The sequence below is a fragment of the Gouania willdenowi genome, chromosome 6 (genome assembly GCF_900634775.1).
Source record: "Gouania willdenowi chromosome 6, fGouWil2.1, whole genome shotgun sequence".
Lineage (NCBI taxonomy): Eukaryota > Metazoa > Chordata > Actinopteri > Blenniiformes > Gobiesocidae > Gouania > Gouania willdenowi.
Genome location: NC_041049.1, coordinates 14,545,747 through 14,568,427, shown reverse-complemented (window position 1 = coordinate 14,568,427; position 22,681 = coordinate 14,545,747). Strand labels below are relative to the sequence as shown.

At 35.1% G+C, this 22,681-nt stretch overlaps 2 protein-coding genes across 6 annotated transcripts in view; one reads left to right on the top strand and one right to left on the bottom strand.

Moving 5' to 3' along the window:
• Positions 1–3,803: 3,803 nt before the first annotated feature.
• On the bottom strand, positions 3,804–10,766 carry zcrb1 (zinc finger CCHC-type and RNA binding motif 1). The gene is made up of 8 exons (XM_028450804.1): positions 10,643–10,766; positions 8,953–9,046; positions 6,871–6,899; positions 5,604–5,715; positions 5,428–5,535; positions 4,596–4,705; positions 4,425–4,500; positions 3,804–4,262 (listed from the first exon to the last, which is right to left on the bottom strand). Exons 2-8 carry the CDS (start codon positions 9,034–9,036, stop codon positions 4,113–4,115), a joined length of 669 nt encoding a protein of 222 aa, XP_028306605.1. The 5' UTR covers positions 9,037–9,046; positions 10,643–10,766; the 3' UTR covers positions 3,804–4,112.
• pphln1 (periphilin 1) overlaps positions 10,756–22,681 on the top strand; it is a 30,944-nt gene continuing 19,018 nt past the window's right edge. The window contains exons 1-6 of one of the 5 annotated variants that reach the window (XM_028450802.1): positions 10,756–10,859; positions 15,437–15,506; positions 17,625–17,834; positions 18,791–18,852; positions 20,719–20,835; positions 21,844–22,019. In XM_028450802.1, the coding sequence (XP_028306603.1) occupies positions 15,441–15,506; positions 17,625–17,834; positions 18,791–18,852; positions 20,719–20,835; positions 21,844–22,019 (631 nt within the window). In that variant the 5' untranslated portion in view covers positions 10,756–10,859; positions 15,437–15,440. Of the gene's footprint in view, positions 10,860–11,303; positions 11,327–15,193; positions 15,322–15,436; positions 15,507–17,624; positions 17,835–18,790; positions 18,853–20,718; positions 20,836–21,843; positions 22,026–22,681 lie in introns of those variants that run through there. The other 4 variants (XM_028450799.1, XM_028450800.1, XM_028450801.1 and 1 more) reach the window with 4 other exon arrangements.

The following is a 22,681-nucleotide window of genomic DNA, read 5'->3' as shown; positions in this document are numbered from 1 at the left end:
GAAACAAAAGGAAAAATAAAATAAGGAAGGTGAACTTTTAACAATGTCTTATGTGCAGCAAGTTTACATGCTTTAAAAGGGGTGGGAAAAAGTTTAAACTCTCTTCATCCTATTCTTTTTTAGATCATGGTCTCAATTAAGTTTTTTTTAATTTTTATTTCTACATAACAATTTTTTACATCAATCAATATCTATTCATGCACCAATGGTTCTTGTAATATTTTACCTGTAGTAAATTATAAGCAGGCATGTAATATTACATTTCTATACATATACTGTATTACCTCAACTCTCAGCTCAGCATTTTAAAAAAGACAGTATATCCATATTTTTCCTGAACATTATATTTTCGTTAAACTGCTGCTCTTCATCCATACATTTATTTAATCTTTGTATTTTCTATAATCTTTTAAACTTGCCTGTGGTTTTACTTTTCTGTAATGGAATATTTTTCAATTGATTGCTTTGTGTGTTTTGAATATATGGAAAAAAAAAATAAAAAGAATATATGGAAGATTTTGAATAATGATCAGAACAAATAAATGAATGAAAGGAAATGAATATGTTAGACTATTCCATAAAAAAATATTGTTGATATTACAGTAGTATGACTATTGTTATTTATCTCTCTATAAAAGCAAGGAATGTCTGTGTGTGTGTGTGTGTGTGTGTGTGTGTGTGTGTGTGTGTGTGTGTGTGTGTGTGTGTGTGTGTGTGTGTGTGTGTGTGTGTGTGTGTGTGTGTGTGTGTTCCTCAAATATCTCTGGGAATCAGGCTCAGATTTACTTGAGACTTTCAACATGGCTGCTGCTTAGTTCAAGGGTGTGTAACGTTGGATTTGTTTGGCTGCCCCACCTCCTGAGTCGACGGACACAGTGATGATGTCATCAGTCCTCGCTCTACAGTGACATCAGTCCTCGCTTTAACAGTGATGATGTCATCAGTAAGAACATTAGAACATTGGTCCTACTCTCTACAGTGATGATGTCATCAGTCCTACCTCTACAGTGACATCAGTCCTCGCTTTAACAGTGGTGATGTCATCAGTAAGAACATTAGAACATTGGATCATTGGTCCTACTCTCTACAGTGATGATGTCATCAGTCCTACCTCAACATGGCTGCTGCTTGGTTCAATGGTGTGCGATGTCAGATTTGCTTGGACTACAATGATATCGTTAACAAACGATCTCTCTATAAAAGCAAGAAATTTCATAAATCCTTTACAAATTCTGTCTGTTGTGGATTCATGACACTAAACGAGTCCGGACTGAGATTGTTCTGGTCTGAGGAGATCCGGATCTGCGAAGACAACAAACTGGAATCGGCATAGATGGGGTTCAACTCCCTACAGTGTTCTTGCTAAAAGCCAAAATAAATGAAAACACAGTAGTTATCACTCTACACATTTCACAACAATCCTAAATGTCCCTGACGTCCCACCTTCAAACACAACCTCATTTGGCCATCCATGAAAAAAGCTACTTAACCTCCCACTTCTCTATAGCATTACATACTTCCTACGGGCACTGCAGTAGTTTATCTATAAAAGCAAGGAATCTCTGTCTGTTTGTGTGTGTCTGCGTGTGTGTGTGTGTGTGTGGCTCAAATATCTCTGCGGTTCAGGGACAGACAGAGCTGAGACTTTCAACATGGCTGCTGCTTGGTTCAATGGTGTGCAACGACAGATTTGTTTGGACTGCAATGACACCGTTAATAAATGATTTCATAAAATTTTCCACCGGGAGCAGACAATTTTATGAAATTTTAGAACTGATGACATCAACACTGTCGGCCGGGTTAGAGGCAGCCTCTGGGCGCACCAAAGCCAATCACTCTGTGGGCAGCGGGGCAGCCTGTCCCTGGCGGAGGCGCCGCAGCGGCCCAGGGCAAAAGCTCTTTGTCGGGGTAGCAGAGCTGAGACAGGAGGTCTTGAGGAACGGCGCTTCATGGCCGGGACATCGCCAACACTCCACTGGAGTGGCTTTCGGTGAACCACGTGTGTGTGTGTGTTTAAATTCAGAATTAAATTAGCATTAGGAAATAAGTGTTTACAAGGTCAGTTTAAAGGGATACTCCACTGTTTTTTTTTTTACAAATGTGGCCTAAAACCTTTGAAATGTCCTTATTAACTCTATGCCTAACAAACACAATATTTGCACTATAATCATTTTATTAACTGTTAAAACTGGGACTAATGATGTCATTTCAACATGGCAGCACACGGGGTAAATAGTTTTAAAAGTTAATAAAACAAATATAGTGCACAATAATGCGTTTTGTTAGGCATAGATCTTCTAATAAGGACATTTCAAAGGTTTTAGGCCATGTTTGTAAAAACAGTGGAAGATCTCTTTAAAGAGGATTTAACTTTTATTTTGAATTAAAGAGGAATTAAAGCTCCCATGTAAACCATCCATGAAAAACCTACTTAACCTCCCACTTTTCTATAGCAAGATGTACTTCCTACGGGCACTGCACTAGTAACTTATAGCAAGCGAGGTAGAAGTAACACCAATTCATGACAAACAACAATGATAAAGATTGTATAGCAGATATGAATAAATGCATGTATGCAAACATAAATAGATACATACATACATGTTTTTGCATTTTAATTGTTTGCCATTGCATCTTTGTCACCTCTTTTGACCTTTTTTTCATTCAAGGCTTTGTTCATGCAATTTCCGATTGTCCCCAAACGCAGCATAGCCGCACAGTTTACTCTGCAGTCAGTGACACAGGATCAGCCTCTGTTCAGCTCTCATGCCCCCGGTTATTAACCTATAAAGGCTTTCTTTCTCCTCTCAGACCGATAAAGAGCCGCTTGGCTTTGTGTGTCAGACGTCTGAGTCTTTGGGGGAATCCCGGACATTATTTGTGTGGTGACGTAAACAATCTGTTGTTTTTAAACATCAATAACATGCACGTGTTTATTCACAATAAGCAAATATAAGGGAAACCGTGGATTTGAATTATATTTATTTAAATAGTGAAATCAAAGCATAATTAGTGTTTTCCACTTTTGTTTTTTATATTCATTATTATTATTATTATTATTTAGTATTATCATTAACCTTGTTGTCAATACTTTTATTTTGTATTATTAATGTTATCATTACTATTTATTATTATTATGGATTTAGAATTCAATTTAGAATGATTTTACCGACCAGGGTATATATATATAGATATATATATTTTTTTAATTAGAAAAAAAAAAAAAATCGATATGGATGCATTTTGAATCGATCCGAGAATCTAATATCGTATAATATCACCGATTTTTTTTCAACACCCCTAATATATATATATATATATATATATATATATATATACGCACATATTATGTGTCAACCTACAGGGAATAAAATTACAATTATACAAATAACACAATGCTATAAAATACAACACAGTAAAATATTTAAAATGTACTATTCTTATTCAATAGTTGACAAGGTCGTACCCAGAGTTAGTGCGTCCAGAGTTAAAGTCAAATTGGTTATTTTGTCTGATTTCCAAAAACATTGTATCGTAACTGCAAAGCCATTATTGTCTCTGTATCGTCCTACCCTCACTGGAAAGGTATTCTTTCCCTTTATTTGTGTACTCAGCTGTTATTTTGATGTGATCTCTTCCTGTTAACTGAAGTGCAGTATTTGATTTTCACACTACGAGGGTTAAACCTACAACCTATTAGTTGAGCAAAAAACAAATATGCCAGAGGCTGAAGATTATTGTTGTCTCTGTCACTTTACTCCTCCAAGTACAGCGCTGGTGAGGCTGCAAAGCAAAATGCATTGTTCCTTGTTGAATTTTTTATTTTTTTAAAAAACAAACTTTTAAAAAACATTTTTTTTAACTCTAAACCATCCCTAATTGTAAGATAAGTATTTAAAAATAAAAAGTTAATTGCTATTGTTAATGTTCACATTTTATTAACAATTTAAAGGGGTAATTTCTTAAAAAAATGACACATTTCCTACATAAAATATACAAAATAGGTAGTTTTTTTATAATATACAAGGGAAGGTTTCATCATTACACAAAAAAAGACTGATATCTATCCAATAAACACCCTCTGTAGTTTTTTTTTTTCAGTGTGTTTGTTATTAGTCGCTGAGTTCCTCTTCATCACTGAAGTATGCACTCTTTTTGATCCTTGGTTTTCTGGAATCTGAAGATGTTGAAGCATGAGGGCCATCCTCCTGAGACTGAACTACAGGCTTTTTATGCTTGTACTCCTCCTCAACACGGGCTTGCTGCAAAGACAATTAATCCATTTTTAAAGAAGACTTGTATCATTTTTTTTAAAACATTCATTTAATCTTTTCTATATTGTTATTTTTTTCTACATGTTACATCCCGTAGTGTTATTCATGTGCATGGCGGCTTTGCTTTGATAGGCCTGTTTGAATCCTTACCTGAAAAGCGATGGCTTGACTGAGACTATCCAAGGCTGGATCCTCTCCATCCTCTTCACTTTCTTCTTCTTCTTCACTAAAAAAAAAAAAGAAAAGGAAATTATATCATTGCACCATAAACCCATATGTTACATAACATTTTATGCTACTTTCAAGTATAAAACCACCCACACATGCTCAGGTTCCAGTGCCTTTTTCTTCTTTTTCTTTTCCTTCTTCTTTGGCGGTTCCCTTTCTCCCAGCAGGTTTTTGGGACATGCGTAGCTCAAGTGTCCTGTGTCCTGTCATATTTAAGTGAGAATGTGATAAATAACACAGTCATAGAGTCACCAGTGCTTAGCAGTACATAAGTTAACTCTCAACTTGTCGAAGACGTTGTTCAAATGCAAATTAACATGCTTAAACCCGAATGGAATGGTAATGCTTGAAAGTTCATATTTCTCCGATATGAGGTACAATGGAGATTTTTGGTCATAGCAGCTGTTATCCTCTAGAGAGAGAGCTCATCTTAGACTTAAATTGAAGCTTATAACCTTGGAAAGCTTTTCATGTACTTTTGAGGCAGTGATATGCATAATAAAATGCTTGAAAATGATCACTTTTGTTGACATTTTGTCAGGCGGACAGACATTTGTTTGTTTTTTGGGGTATGTTGAGGGTGATATTTCATAGCAAAAAGGCAGCACTCCCAATAATCTTTTTCTGCTAGTGTCCCCTATGTGTCAGGATATACCATGCAAAATTATAGGGTTACATGAGCATTTATATAGCTGCAGTACCTTAATATTCACAATTACATTATATCGCTAGAAGCTTTTCCTAAAAAGCTGTGTTTTTGGCCCCTGAGACCAAACGGGGCCGAGTTGGGGATGGTCATTATCAACTCGTGATGACTCAAGGTGTAAGACAACAGGATGTAATAGTGAAAAAAGGTAGCAAAAAACATCCTGAGGAGTGGCCCTGGCTCCTGGCCTATAGTAAGGGTTTAAAAACACACACTGACCCCACATTCATAACATTTCGTCTTATCCGTGTAATTCCGCCTCCTTATAAACTCAGGTGCTCGTCCGTTGTCGATGGCAATGCTGGCCTTCACTGTCCTGCCAAACAACTGAAAACCAAACATGTTAGTAAAGTGAACACATGTGACATGGCTAACGTTCAGAACATGATCATAACCTGTTTGTTGTTGATTGCTCGGGTACAGTTGTGAGCCGATTCTCTGTCCAGAAAGAGAACAAACGCCACTCCTTTACTCTGCCGCGTGGTTTTATCCTTAACTATTGTAACCCTGAAATAGACAGAGTGACAATATTGGATGTAACAAAGCTTTAAATCTTTGAATTTATCTTATTGGGTCATTCCATGTCATTTCACAAATGGCCCACGCACTTCGGTCTGAAAAAATTCTGAAATTTTCGATCGAATGAACACTTTTTGAGGAATGGATAATTTAGTGAGGGGGGTTATGGGTCGTCTTTATTTTTCAGTGTCCAATATTTCAGGAAATACATCATAAAGGAAACTTAAATTTGGTATAGTAATATAACTACACCTACTCTCCCAGAATATACAATAACATCTGTTATACATCCTATCTGGTGGACATGCCAGCCCATCACATTTGGAAAAAAGTTTTTCTGCGTTTGGGTCTGGAACATATTTGGGCCTTCAGTAAATAACTTTGCATATGCCTCACCTCCCTGTAATATGATCAGCTTTGAGCTATGTACATAGACTGTTCCAATCACCAATGATTAGTCACATACTGTATATGCATTGGTTCTTGGGTAACAGTCTCTTGAAATCTGAAAAAATACCATTTTTTTTTTTTACCATTTTCATTGGCCCATAAGTGTATAAGTGCAATCACAAATACTATCTATGTGCAATAATTCACATCAAAGTGTAATCCACTATCTGTGCCATGTTTATTTATCGCACCAACAGGTCAGTATACGTTTTTATATTGCGTGGTATGGTAATGTATATAGTGCTGAGTACTATATATTTATATTTATTTTTCCCAATATTTAATTTAAGTGTGTTATACTGTATGTCATTCCTCATTCTTTGAAAGAACCTTAATTTTCCTGTATATGTTGTACAATGACAATAAAAAAAAGCTTCTATCTTATTCTATACTTCTATGTGGGAATGTAAGAAAAAAAATCTGATCTCTGTTTTAATTTATAGTATAAATATTACTCTTTCTTGGGATATAAAACATTTTTTCTTCATGCAAATTCTTCATTTTCCTTCTGACCCCAACTTTGAGGCTATTGCACCATTCACGAATATTGAAAACCCTGAACATGAGGTCGCCGCCATAGCAGCTCGCCTCTTGTGATCATTTATTGTTTATTAGTTCTTCACTAGTGACATTTGATGAAATGACGGAATGACCCTATTTCTTTAAGGTCAGCTGTAGACTTTCAGGACTTACTTTACAACTTTTCCATATTTGGTGAAGAGCTGAAAAACACAGGAGACAATGTTTGAAACACTTGAATGTAAACAGATTAATCAGATTGTTGATAGTTAATTGGTGGTATTGTAGCACATGTTTAACACTGTGTGAATGTTCGACGAAAATGGCGCTATTCATCATCGAATGTCACACAGTTTGGATGTAACGGTGTTCGCGGTTTGATCGATTACTGCTCAGTGTGACACGTTAGCATTATCAGTCACATTATGTAAAGCATTCTGCGTGGCTGCCAGCACCTGATCCATTTATTCATTGGCAAGAGAGAAAGACTTTGTTCTCATAAATAAAATTATTTTTGCTTCCTCTGATACTTATACACTAATGATAGACCTTATCCAACATCAGACAATTCTCACCCATCTCTGCTTCCCCTGCATATGAGATGTTATTCACAACACACCTAAACTTAATATTTGGAAAATAGATAAAATATTTGTTATCTTCTGAAACAGGAAAGTTCTCTTGGAGTTAATGAATTGTATTTGTGGATGAATAGTGGTTTCAATATTAATGATGATATATTACAGTACATACTATGGTAGCGCACTGCCATGAATCTGATGATACAATACAATTTTTCAAGTCACGATACAATGTATCGCGATAATAAACAATACGATAAACATTACGATGTATCGCAAAGAAGACAGTCATCAACATCCCCGTCAGATTGATTGTCATTATAACTCACAACCTTTTCCTAAATGTTCTAAATCTAAAAACTTAATGTAAACATAAGAAAATATTATCACATCAGAATATAAAATCGCTAACTACCTAAAACGTTTTCTCAGAAAAGCTGTCCCGCTTCTCATTTTCGAACTCCATCAAGGTATTGATACCCTGAAGCCACACACCAAATTTGGTTATCCTAGCTTAAACGGTTTCTAAAAAAAGCTGTCCCATTTGAAGATACCCCGAACAGAGTCCAAAAAAAGGAACAAAGGCAATAACTCGGGAAAATTTTTTTGCGCACTTCTCATTTTCAAACTCCATCAAGGTATTGATACCCTGATGCCACACACCAAATTTGGTTATCCTATCCTAAATAGTTGCTGAGAAAAGCTGTCCTCTTTAACTCGGACGGACGGACGCACGGGCATACGGAGCTCAAACCTATATCCCCCTTCACACTTTGTGGCGAGGGATAATAATTACAAATTTCACCTACAAAGTACAAAATGTCATGAAATACACGTTTTTTTTTATTTTTTTTAAACTTGCAAGAACAAGTAAATAATAACTGTGATTCTAGTACCAATATGAAAAACAAGTGGTGTGTTTATCCAACTGTCAAAATTACATTTTTCAAAGAAGTTTAACTTTTGCGTCTACAACAGATTCGGATTCTATTAAGTTTTTTAATTATTTTAAAAAAAAGGAAGAAGGAGAAAAAAAAGTAACTATGAACATCTATAACAGTGCCCAGTATGTTATATGAAAATCAATTTCCAAGCTAAAATGCATTGAGGAGTGAGGTAATATAACAAGATCTAATGTGGTTCACTGAAACCTAGTGACCTGGTGTTTACATGCTATGCATATGTTAGAGCAATGACATGTTTTTTTGGTTTGCTAAAAAAACATGAATACAAGTATTAATTTGGATTTTTTTTTTTTTTTTGATAGATACGATAATAGCGCAGTGGAATATTGCAATGTATTAGCAAATCTATTTTTTCTTACACCCTCAATACACGCTGTCTCACCTTGTCTTAAAATACACAAGTAACTCAATTATGGCCTTACTGTTTACTGCTAAGTCATGGCATCATGGGAATTGTAGTTAAAAATCAACAAAAAACAGCAGTTTATTACACCGGAATATAACACATTAACTGTTAGGTATTTTAAAAACTGATATAGTTTCAATTGCTGCTTTTCAATAACTTTGCGTGATAAAAGGAATTGAAAACAAATTAACGACAGTCTAAATCGGAAAATTGACAAAGTAAACATAAAATCTTAAGGGTTATCTGGAATGGTAGTTTTTCAAAGACTGAATTCTAAATATCTGAATAATAAAAGTTGACTTACCTTGTGTAAGTCATTGTTTGTAAGGGAGAAAGGAAGGTTCGACACGTACACAGTGCTTTTACTTGGTGCCAAACCGCCACTCATGTTGAAGACCCTGGAATAAAAATAAATAAATAAATAAATAAACAAATAAATAAATAAATAAACAACTGTGGATGCTTTAAAAAAAAAAAAAAAGACCTAAAGACCCCTTACCTCTTTAAGGAGGCCATAGATTAGATGTATTTTTATGTTTTTATTTATTTTACTTTTCTAATACTTTGGGATAACATTTTTAGTAATTTATTATTGTATGTCACATTTGTATATTTGTATTATTTTGTAAATATCTGAATCATATTGGTATATATTTGTATATTATAATTATAATTATTATTATTATTATTATTATTATTATTATTATTATTATTATTATCTATCCTACTTTTTTCTACTACTGTAATGTGTGTGTTTCTGACCCCCATTTTTAACAGTCATTACTTAATTATACACTTATTTATTGTTTATTCTTCTTTGTCTTTGTTAATGTTTTTATTCTTTATTTGTGATGTGTTCTGTGGCTGTAACAAAAGCAATTTCCCCCTGGGATCAATAAAGGAATTCTGACGTGTTACTGACCTGTTTTTATTTTTTTTTTTATTGTTTTTACTAACCTGTCTTGCTGAATATTTTGATTTTTTCTCGAGATTAATAAAGTATCTATCTATCCATTTAAACCAAAAGTGCATTATAAATACTTTTTATTATTATTACAACTTAATGAAAATGTTTGCAAATTTGGAAAAAGCTTCCTACTTAAAGTTTATTTTGGTTGGTTTAAGGCTACAGAACTGAAAGGTAGAGTGGTTAAAAACAAAAAAATTAAACCTTGAGTTTCTTTTTAAATTGATATAAATCACAGTATTTAACTGATAAAGATCAAAAATAAATGCTGTAGAATCAGCTAAAGGGCCAAATATTGATTCCGAGTGAGCTACATTACAACATTGTGCCATTGTTGTTGATCAATTTAATCTGATGTCATTTTGAGGAGATTTGTGCCGTCGTTTGGGAGAAATTGCAGAATTTTAGAAAAAAAATGAGAGTTCTTCCCACAATTTCACATAAAAAAAATGACTGCAATTACGCGTTATAGGCACAGAAAAACATAGGCAGCTGCAAAAGAATGTGGAGATTTAATACATTTGAGCATTTGGGACATCTACAACCTAATTATTTGTTAATTTGCAAAATGATTCATGTTTTTCCAAATCATTTTTACTTTATCCACACTGTATATTTAGTCATTACTCCAGAAAATTAAAGTAGATCAGATTACATTAGACAGTGGTGCTTTCTAAATATATTTCTCATTCAGTGATAGATAGATTTATATATTACACACCCCTATGCATATAAGCACAAACCCTACACATTGTAATATATACAATATATATTTCTTTCTTATTGAATTAGAAAACTAACAACAAACAACCCGAAATTCAATAAACCGTGGTTGCTAGTGTCTGATATTAATTTAAAAAAAAGCTAAATTGAACAAATGTGTTAAGGTAAAAGGAATGTTTAGGTTCAGGTAACAAATTATGAGGGATGAATTTTCAGCAGTATATTGCTTATTTAACTCTCCGGACTAAGACGAAGTCACTGCAGGAGTCATTAGACAACCAAACACGTTCATCATATGACTTACCAATATATGTGTAGCCTTTTTAAGCTGTAAAAGAGTGGCAATAAAAAAAGAAAAGCCGAAGTGCGTTCACTGCTGGTTTCTCTTCAGTGCATATAAACAGCAGCCATGTTTCTGTCGCATACGGTGACGTCACTGTAAGCGCGCCGTAATTAAAGCTAGCTACCGTTGTTCGTGTAGCCACCGACAAATAGCAAAGCTAGCCAAACGTCAGGGGGAGGTAATGTCTTTTATTTATTTGCTATTATTGTTTTTAACTACAGTGCACAACAGTAATACTATGAATAAATGCATGTTTAAGTGAGACTGAAAGGTCCTGGGTGTATTTAGCGTGTTTGCTGCATTTTTAGACGTATGCCATTTAGACAAGCTAGCACTTCCTCAACTACAAAGTCGTAGCCACTCACTCAGTGTAGTGCTCGTTAATGAAAAAACTTAACCAGTTACCTTTTTTTAGTTACTTCATTTACAAAGTAACTCAGTTACTATTTTTATAACGTACACCAAAAACTAATGAGTTACTGGAAAAGGTAACTTGTAAGTTACTTAGACTTAATGGATGTATTATTTTTTCAGTCATTTGTGTCCGTACAGCTTCATATCAGTGCTGTATCAGAAAATAATCAACTGTTGATCAACTGTGCGGTGGAGGAATAGTGGTTAAGGAAGCTGGCTCGTAATCAGAAGGTCAGTGGTTTGAATCCCTCCTACCACTACTGCTCATGTATTAACATTGCTTTGGATAAAAGCTTCTGCTAAATTAAATTGTTTTGTGTCCAACCATCCAGTTTCTAATAATTTGCATTCACAGCACTAAACTCTGCTCAGTGTTAGTCTTTACAAACACCAATCTAACTGAAAGACAAAGTATTATTTCAATGCCAGTTTATTTACCTGAGACCAGCATGAACTGAAAATGTTAGAAGGAATTCTGAAGTAAATAAAATAACACAAAACAACCTAAACATTATTAAACATCAAACATTAAAGTGGCATCAGGATCATGAAAACGGTTGTGTTTTGCCCTTAGAATGTTTCATTACAGCTTAAGTACAAAAACTAGCAACAACGTACAACATAAACACAAAACAACCTTCTAAAATAAATAAATCAAAGCAATCTGAATAAACATTCGGAATACATTTGGACCAACTCAGCTTTGCAGAAACTGCTAAAAAACAAAACATAAATTATGTGTATATAAAGCACAAAACAGCTGCTCCAAAATTAAAACCGAGCAATTTTTCAACCATAGCACAACTTAAGAGTTACACCTTAAAGCTGCACTACCTGAATCTTGAACCATGACAGAGGGGTATGCCTAAATTTGAACCGTAAATCCTGTCCCACACTCTGATTATCCCTCCCAGTCTCCTCCTCTCATGGAAGTGCATGAAATCGCGCACGAGAGCTGAACGTTCATTCCCGGTAAAACATGTCGCTGCGCAAAAGGATGCACACAAAATATAGGAAAATGGAACATTAGATTACCTGTCTAGAAGGAAAACAGCCACTTGCATGTCCAAAGGTAGACGAAGACTGAAAACAAGTTTGCACCGTGCACGAGCTTCACTATATCGTGCGGCAGCCAATTGAGGAGGCTCCTTCGTGGGTTCTGCTCACCCTGGTGATGGGGTGACCTCCAAGATTTTGTCTTCCGGGGTTTTATTAACTAAAATAATTTTAAGGCACAGACAGCACGCAGGCGCACGTTTTTTTTCAGAAATGATTACTTTTACGATACACTATATGATGCTAATAAGAATTTTTCAAAAAAATAAATCGAGTACCCCAGCTTTAACATATGTAAAGTAACCTGTGCATATTTCCAGGTACAGATTCTACTGTTGTATATGCTTATATAAATAAATATGGAAAAATAAATTACAGTATTTTTCTGAGCGACACAATGCAATACATAGGACATTATGGATGTAAAGATTTGATTCACGATACTGGGTTCACGATACGATTTTCTCAGAATTTATTTTACAAAATGGGACTGTAGAAAAATGATGACTGAAAAATATTCCTTTATTTTTTGGGGAAAAAAACTATAAAAAACTATACTGTTTTCCTTTTATTTTTCATTGTCAAAAGAATCCCTTGATAAACTATTCAAAACAATGCAATTTAACTAAAAATAAATCTTGAATGAAATAAATAAAGGAATAATACAAATGAAGAAGAAGCCTATTAATTTAAATTCTGGTTCTATAGTAAACAATGCAAAACTGCACAATAGTTCTTTTTAAAAGTGCAACTGAAAATGTATTTTGTGCCTTAACAATTGGACTTAAAGAAAAAAAAAACAGTCATTTCACTGTATTTAGGTCAGATATTTGTTTGGCCCAGCAGAGGGCGCTGGTAACCTAGTGGTCCATTGGCATGCAGATATTTTGCAGTAAAGAAGAGATGCTATGTTAGCAGACAGAACTAATAGAAAAACGTGACTTTTACAGATATTCACGTAATATTACAGACATTCTTTCGGTGCTAAAGAGGTATGGAATCATTTCCGAATGTTTAAAAATAGAAGGCGGCCAGAAAGAAAGTATTAGCAGATTCCGCCCGGTTAAAATCTATGGGGAGAGATTTGTCTAAAAAATATTCACGAATGGATCCGCAATTTTTACGTGTATTTTTTAGATTTTCAGATCCACAAATATATCCACAATTTACACGTGTTTTCTCATTTATGTGTGTGTATTTATCATGTGTAAATTTTCAATTGTGCTTGTGGATTGAGCAAAGTGCGTTTGTGGATTGGCCCGTGTGTGAATGTATTTTTGAGACCAACATAACGCAGCTTCGCTCAAAGCTGCTGATCCATGTGTCTAAAGACCCACCATCCACTGGGGGGCAGTAATGAGACATTTACGGACAAAAAAAAAAAAACAGATGCTCCAAGAATGTCTAATAACATTATTGGTATTCACTGCAGTGTCACCAAAATCACTGCAACCTTCCCTTGTCTCCTGCTGATGATAGTATAACACTTGGTTTTACAAAAAATACTATTTTTTTTTCAATGTTTATGGATTTTTATTAGTAATACAATTTAATAATTTCACTGTAATGACATAAAACTATGCAACCATCAAAGGAGTTCTGTTGATCACACTACAACGCTTAATTTGTCAAATAATACTTTGTCATAATAATTAAAATTAATTAAAAAATGAAAAAAATAGTAGAAAAATAATAATTCTGGTTTCAATAATCAATTAACACAAACAGTTTTAGAAGGTATCCTATTTTCATTTAGTCCTTTTTGTCATACTTGAGGTGCAGCCTGAATAGTTTATTAATGTCTGATTCTCTGTGTGGTGAGGATTCTAAGTTTAATTACTATACACCATAATTTATTTGGCCAAACTGGGGCACTGGGGACCAATAACACCTTTGTGTTATAAAAAATATAGCATCGCATACATCAAGCGAAGTGTCATCAAAAACGTTTTTACTAATAAAAATCCATTAAAATGATTATGAAATATTTTTGTTAAATTAAGTGTTGTACTATGATCAGCAGGAGACAAGTGAAGCCTGCATTGATTGTAACTATTAGCTATTCTTGTCTGTAAATGAAATTAATCTTCAACAGATACCTCATTACTGGCACCTAGTGGATGATGGTTCTCTACACACATGTGGATCAGCAACTCTGTGTGGATTTGAGCAAAGCTGCGTTACGTTTGCCTCAAAAATCAATTCACACGCGGGCCGATCCACAAACGCACTTAGCTCAATCCACAAGCACAATTGAAGGTTTACACATGATAATTCCTAATGAATACACACACACAAATGAGCAAACACACATGTAAATTGTGGATGTATTTGTGGATCTGAAAAACATGTGAAAATCTGAAAAACACGTGAAAATCTAAAGAGTGCATGAGAAAATTGTAAATATATTTGTGGATTTGAAAAACATGTGTATCTACTGTATTTGTGAATATTTTGGAGACAAATCTCTCCCCACAAAAATCTAGCTGCTGTTGTTTCGGCGCAGAGGCTTCCCTCACGTCAAGTGTGTCCACCAACGCAGCGTCAGCTTCTTAGAACTTCACCGCTGTATCTATCTTTTGGAGGCAGATTGGTAAAATAATGCTTATATTTCCACTTTGAGAAACTTCTTTTGCTCTCGCATTGGCCATGTTTCTATGGGAGCTTTAATTCCTCTTTAAATCAGAAAAAAAAAATCCTCTTTAAACGGACCTTGTAAACGCTTAATTCCTAATGCAAATTTAATTCCAAATGAAACTTAATATATATATATAATAAACATTCAGTAATTTCACACTGACTTAATACACACACGGACCTGGGTAAATGGAACGGCTTCATTGGGGAATGAAGCAGAGCTTCACTAATGAAGCACGGATCATTATAAAGTTGTTTTTTCACTCAAAGTCCTGTATAGTGGAGGTCGAACAGGCTTTGATTGACCAAAGTATGGACTTCTATCTCTCTTCTGCTCCACGGATGAAAGCGAAATCGTGTGTTATTGTCCAGCTGCTGCTTCAAAACAACAATCAAAATAAAAGTGAAAACAGTTCTCATGTGGTCTTCTATGTTGTAGCCGAAAAGAAAAGGTTTATGTGCGCGCCAATGTAAACAAACAGGAAATACACTGCATCTAACCAAGTAACGGACTAACACACCATATTGTAAAGGTAACTGAGTTTATTTCTTTATAAATCCTTAGTAATAGTTACTGTCAAAAGCATCGTTGGGGCCGTAAAGCGTTATTTGTTCATGTTTCAATATTTATGTAAATGTGTTTTACAGGAATATGGCATACAGAAGAGATTGGAATTTAAGAGAAGTGTATGAAGAACGCTTCCTACAAGAAAGATCTGTGAGTGTGTGCTTTTCTTTTAGTCCCTCCATCATTTCGTGTAATATGTTCATAATGGTAGAATGCACAGGGCTTTATGCTGACATTTTTCCCCAAGGAGCAATTGAAATGTGTGAGCACAATAAACATTTAATCGTAAACACAAACAAATGGGAAGCACATCACACATTTGTGATCTACATTTTGATTTCTCATTTCTTTTCCTCTGTGAACTTTTTCTCGCATTTCACAGTGGAGTCTAGAATGAGTGCTTATATTTGGGATATTGGATACCGGGTGATATAATGTGATACTCCTGTTTTGCTGAGATTGGACCTATATATATATATATATATATATATATATATATATATATATATATATATATATATATATATATATATATTAGAGCTGGGACGATATCCTTTTTTCCAGATTCAATATTGGGTGCCGATTCAACTTAAATTGCGATTCTGATTTTACAAGTGTTGTGATTCTACAGTTACAATTATTAAGATTTTTTCCTTATCCAAACACATAAGTTGAATCCTAAACTTTTAGAAATATGTCACAGTTCCAAAAAAACAACGCACATCACATTCAGTCATTCACTGATTTATCATTATTTATTCAGTGATTTATTATTATTTAGACTGAAATAAATAACAAAATAAAACCTCCATCAGAAAGGAGGTATACATGTACAAGTTAGTCAACTGAAACTTTTAATGTTCATCCAGCTAGTGCTTTGGAGTGTCAATGTTCTTGTGTAGGAACAGGAGCTGCTCAACATGCTGGATAGTTAGTCTGCTCCAAAAGAGAAGTAACATTGTATTGCAGTGTGAAGATCAGCCTTATTTTTCTGTCCGAGCCACAGTTAAAATATCTCACTTTTCCCCCTCATACTAATGACAATAATGTTTGTGTGGAAAGCGTGATTTTATTAACTTCTTATATTTCTACATTCAGAAATTATCAGCACACATTAGTCATCATCATCATTATAATCATCAATGTTACACATGTTATCTACTCTGTAGTGTGATCAAACTGTGGCTTTACGTTGTACACAATGTTAAAATAGTTGTACATCAGTCTGAGCACAAGTCTGGACAGAGGTCTGAGGTCTGTCAGAGTTTCGCTGTAAAGACGTGCGCACCTCGGGCGTACAGCTGATCAGCCCCCATCGCTGCTCGTTGTGTTACACAATACGCTACTCGTCCGGAGCAGAGTTTTGGTAATGTCTAAACTTGTTCGCCATGGAATCAATGAAAAGTATGTCCATACTTTGAATTTATATCGTACAGGTGTGGGTTTAATCACGGTTGTTGGTTTGTCCTGCTGCAGATCTTCCTCGTTTGTGCACTCACTTGTTGGTGCATTACCGCCACCCAGTGGTCGCCCACGATAATGGTAAAAATACAATAAAAAGACCGATTCTGGGATGGAGAATCGATTTTTAAAATCTGCACCTTCAGTAAATCTTAAAATAATTTTTTCCCCCCACCATGACATCCTTATTTTAAACTATTGCAGATGAAACAGTATAGTTATATTCATATAGGGCTTAACAATAACTTTTAAAGGTCACTTGTCATGTAGCAAAAGTAGGGCATCAATCTGCTGCCGCATGGCAAGTAAGGATTTTAGTTAGAAAAAACCAAACCATATATCACTGATGTAAATGGTTACTTTTTCAATTATTGGTATATGACATGTCCATTTATTATTGTTCTTCCGACATTTTGGCTAGATATAAAGTAAATGGAATGGATAAAACATTCTGCTGTGCACATGGACCTTGTGTGTAAAATGATATAAAATGACCAGGAAAAGAATATTTATCATGAGAAATCAAAATAAATAATTCAAACATGATACATAAACAAATTTCCACATCTAAAACTGATAAAAAGTGATAAATACGCCCTAATTTAAACAATTTAACACAATCTATTCTAAAAAAAAAAAAAAACTCTCTATAAGAAATGAAAAGTGCAAATTAGAGTGAAATGTTGCCAGTAGAGTCCCGCAGATTAGATTGTTTCATGTCAGACGATCGATTGTTTTAGCAGAATCACAGTTGGAGAAAAATTCCCAGCTATAAATGTAAGTAACGGTAATTTGTGTTGTGGGTAGGGTCAGTACCCCCGGGGAGGAGGAGAGAGGAGAGGCCCTTTTGGGAGGCCCGAGGACGACTATGGGCGTGGTGGTGGATATGATTATGAAGGTGGTTCTCGTTTTTACCCAAATGGAGGCGGTCCCCGTGGTTACCATGAAGATCAGAGGGGCCACCATGGCGACGGTGCTCGTTTTCCTGCTGAACGAAGAGGCGTACCTTCAAGGAGGGTGAGGAGGTCGTTTTCAGTAATTTGGTGGAATGAATAACTGTCAGTACGTAAATTTATAAAAACAAAGCCCGTTAAAATAGAGTCTAACTTGGCATTTAAGTAACATTTAGGAGTCAAGAAAGACAGATCTATAACTGTATAATTTTTACATTTGAATATCAACTGCCCAAAGTCTTCCTAAAGGGAGTAAATATTCAAGTTATTTTATATTCAAGGAGCAAAATATTTTCATTTAAGGGCATGCAGTTGGAAAATTAACAAATGAATGCATTAAAAATATGAGGTTTTATAATGTTTATTTTTAGTTAAAAATGATAATTACTCTGAATATTACCAGAAACTCTCAAAAAGACAACAAAAACACACAAAATAAGAGAATAATATACTGAATAATGAAACAACAGACAAACAGCAAAATACACAAAATGACAGCAAAAACACACACTAAGAGAGAATAATTGCATATTACCAACAACACACAAAAATAACAAAAACACAGAAAGTAGGTAAAAAATATACTAAATTAAAAAAACAACAGACAAACAACAAAATGACACAAAATGATGATCAAAATTAGAACATGAACTGAAAATACAAAGGTCAGTCTTGGTACCACACCATGCAGGATATTACCGTAAATGATAAAAACTATAGAAATGAATCATTTATTTACAAAAATTATTATTTAAAATGTGTGTTAATACTCGTTCATTCCATCATTATGCTCTAAAGGTTTTTTTTCCACATAATTCTGAGCAAAATGTTGTAGTCTGACAAAGGGGGTACTTGGATTCCTAAAGTAAGAGAAATGGGGTACTTGATCCAAAAATGTTTGAGAACCACTGATATAAAGCATATGGATTAAATAAGGTTCTTACCACTTAATTGGTTACAAATCATCTAAAGTGAAACTGGTTTACAACCTTTGTCCTTATTTTGTTTCTTTATGTGAAGGAGGATTTTCCATACAGAGGGCAGAGGGAGGAGCCACATCCAGGACGATCTGTAGAATTTGGGTAAACTGGTTTTGTCTTGCAAAGCCGTGTTCAATTTATTTCATTCTCAGACCAATCATGCGGCAATAGAAATAGAAACAGTTCCCTCTGTGTGTCTGTTGGAATGTCTCGATAAAAATATGCCTTTTTGGTGCTCCGTTATTAGATGAATTTATCTTTCTGCCTGAAAGTGGGAAATGCTTCAGGTTTTGGGTTCTTAAATTGTTGAATTGTTGTGTTAACGTGTAAGTTCCAAAAATGCACAGAGTAAATGGAGTTAGAGATCAACTCTGACATAGACTTTACTGCACAGACAGGGATAATATCTCCACACAAACAATTCTGGCAATGAAAGGTGAACGAGGTCAGGTCTGGACTGTAGATTATTGGGTTCGACTGAGGATGAGGTCAGATGTCATCTGAGAGATCACTGAGACTTTAGAGAGGAGACTTAGAAAGAATGTGTTTGGAGCTACAAAGGCAGCAGAAGCAGGAGGGGACACCATGTGACTATTACAACAGACAACCTAGGGTTGATCTGGTCTTTTTGACTAATATTCTTATTCATTATATTTTTTTTAATTCACCTAAAGTTTGTTTGTTTAGTATTATAATATATCTTTGACAATATTTTATCAGATGAAATCATGGTGTAGGCCTCGTAGATCAATGAATCTAACATCATTAATACAAAAAGAAAGGGAAAAAAAGGTCAAATTGCTTCTTGACAGTTTTTTGTTTTTGTTTTAATCCCCACCATAAACACTGTTTGCTGACATTTTCATGCATTGCATTGTGGGATGTGGAGTCCCGTTCTTATGCTGCTTTCACACCGAATACGTCTTCTGTGGCAGCGGACGTATCTGCCGTACGAAATGTACCGTAGGGTCCACAGGATCAAAAAATGTTCCCATTCTCATCATAAGTGCGTTTGAAGCGAAACCCCGCCCACCAGCGACACATCCAACTCGGTGAGTTTCACTGCCTGCTGAAGCGAGGCGCTGCGCTCCTTTTTCTCCTCTCACAAACATAAACCACCAGTGGAAAAAGCCGTTGTGATTAGCAGCTAATGCTATAGTAGCTCAGTGCCGACTTTCAAAGATGAAAACTACAGAGAGAACTTTTACCTGCTACTACAACCTCCTCGGCGATTCTCCTCCACGCCAAATCCTTCCTAGTCCGGTCCCGGTTATAAAGGCCGTGTCATACAGCTCCAGGTGGTCACACACAGCTTCTACTCCATGGTTGAATGGGTGAACAGACCGGTGTTCGTGTTGACGGCCTGACGTCATCGTCAACAAAGACTCTGATTGGCTTTCATCATGCAAAACAGCCACAAGAGTTCAATATTTTCAACTCTTGCGTAAAATCGGGATCGCGCTCTCACGGCCTTAACGTGTGGATCGCACCACACTGCCGCACTGGAAAGATTTCGCATCTGGGACGCATATATTCATTGACTTTGTATGTAGTCTGGACATACGGACATTTTGTGACGCATCCGGTGTGAACGCATCATTACCGTGATTTCTTGTGTTTCTGTACCAGACAAATAGGACAGTGATTTGCTTGAAACAATTTTTGTTGTAGTTTGTTTCTGTTATTCCCCGTGATATCAGAACAAAGTACAAGCTCTTCTACACGCGTCTCTACAACTCTACATCCGACAATGCAATGCGTGAAAATGTCACCAAATAGAGTCTTTATGGTAGGGATAAAAACAAAATTTCAAAGGTTGAAATTTTGTTTTTGAACAAATGATCATTGATTTGTTGATTTAAAAAGGCCTAGACTATGATTTCATCTTAAAAAAAATAAATAAATTGATGCACTATTTTATTTCTTTGACAAACACATGAACATAATTAAATGTGTTAAACTCTTTAGCAGCCGAGCTCCACCTACTCATAACATGCGAAGCCAGGGCGTCTATCCAACACCCAGACCTCTCCCTGATAGTGGGGAAGACTCTTTGGTGCAGGCCATCCTGAACATAGACAAAAGGTACGAGGAAGAAAAAAAATACTTCAACCACAGCTTTAATGGAGTGTAAAAAAATAAAATAAAATAATAAAAATTTAGAAAATATGTTTGATGTTTAATCAAGGTGGACTGAAGTAAAAAAAAAAAAAAACATTTTTAAACCCAGGGTTTGGGTCAATTACATATTTCAGTTACAATTACATCTTTAATTACTCATGTTCAATTACAACTCAATTACGATTAGTGACCAGCATTTTTCCCAATTACAATTAAATTACAATTATTTTTTTATCCTCAGAAAGTCGATTATGTTCTCAATTATTAAAATTCAATTACATTTGATCATACAGTATATATTGAGTCTGTAATAAATAAGTTCATAAAAGTTGACCTTCCTCTTGTGTTAGCTTTCTGTTAGCACCTATTATGATAACAGGTCTTAAATCAGCTGTAAAATACACTAAAAACAAATATCTACTATCTCATTTCTGTCCTTTTATTGATTACCTTGTTAGGCTTCCTAATCAATGAAAATATAGGTTTTAATATTCATGGTGTGGACTTCTGAGCCTTTTTTGTGTTCGTTTACCCCTCCATTTCAATTTTTGTAAAATGGTAAAGTGTGGGAAAGCTTGATACTAAATATATATATTAATAATTAACTACATACTGTATGTGTAGAACTGACACATGGTTCCCCAGGTTTGCGTTAAATTATAAATGACAGTTTTTATAGAATTTCCATGACAAAGTCAATTATCTGAACTCAATTACCATTTAATTACGATTACAAGAGCAACTGATTTTTACAATTATAATTACTGTTAGAATGACATCATCATTGTAATTATTTATCAATTACACAATTGTAATTGACCTCAACCCTGGTTTCAATCGATTATGGAATAAATATATCATCCAATATGTATGCAAAAAAAGAGACAAACAAGCTTACATTTGAGTTTTTAAAATAACTTTTTTTTTTTAAATTATTATTATTCATCCATTGTGTTGCTCTTTGGATCTCAGCGCCTCCAGTGACGAGCTTTTCAGGAGAAAGGCTGGACTCCTTCCTCCCCACAGAGATCGTTCTCCCACACGTAGAGACGGGCCCCGCTCCCCTCACAGTCGCTCTGGTTCCAGCGTGAGCAGCAGAGGATACTCGCCCGACAGAGTCAAGGCTGCGGCATTCTCCTCGCTCCAAGGCAAGAGTACGTAGAAACTAGCTCTACCATTCCTATGTTGTCATATTCTGTCCTATTGGAATAGACTCAAGGTTCCTGCGGATCCTTAACTCATTCAGTGCCAGCCATTTTCAAAATTTCTACCCCCTCAGTGCCAGCTGTTTTAGAGCATTTTGACAAATTTTTAAAGACCCACAGAATATTTTGTACTATAACAATCTGAGTTCTGACATATTCTGAAAGATTAAAGTCTCTAATTTAATCAGAAAAAAGAATTACATTTCTAGCTTGTTTTGTTCTTCTGTAATCAGCAGTTGAATAGAGGCAAGTTTCACACAAATCGCCAGTTTGTAACAAAAAGCTGAGAAAAACGTCTTCTGAAAAAATCTTTTAGTGACTTTGAAGCATTTTTTTTGCTTTAGCGACACCTCAACATTGGTTTCCTTCTATAAAACTACAAAAACAACATTGAGACCAAGGTTATTATTATGCTATCTGGGTCAGAGTTGAATGGATTTCTTAGTGTATTTTGGCTTTTTTCCAAGCCTCTCCCCCGTCATTCTCCACACACGCAACTTCCTCCTCCTCCCGGACATGCCGAGTTTCACCGCTTGCCCCATTTTTTTGATCATTTTATCTCACCATCACGACACTCTCAATAGTCTACTTAGGTTCCACACATG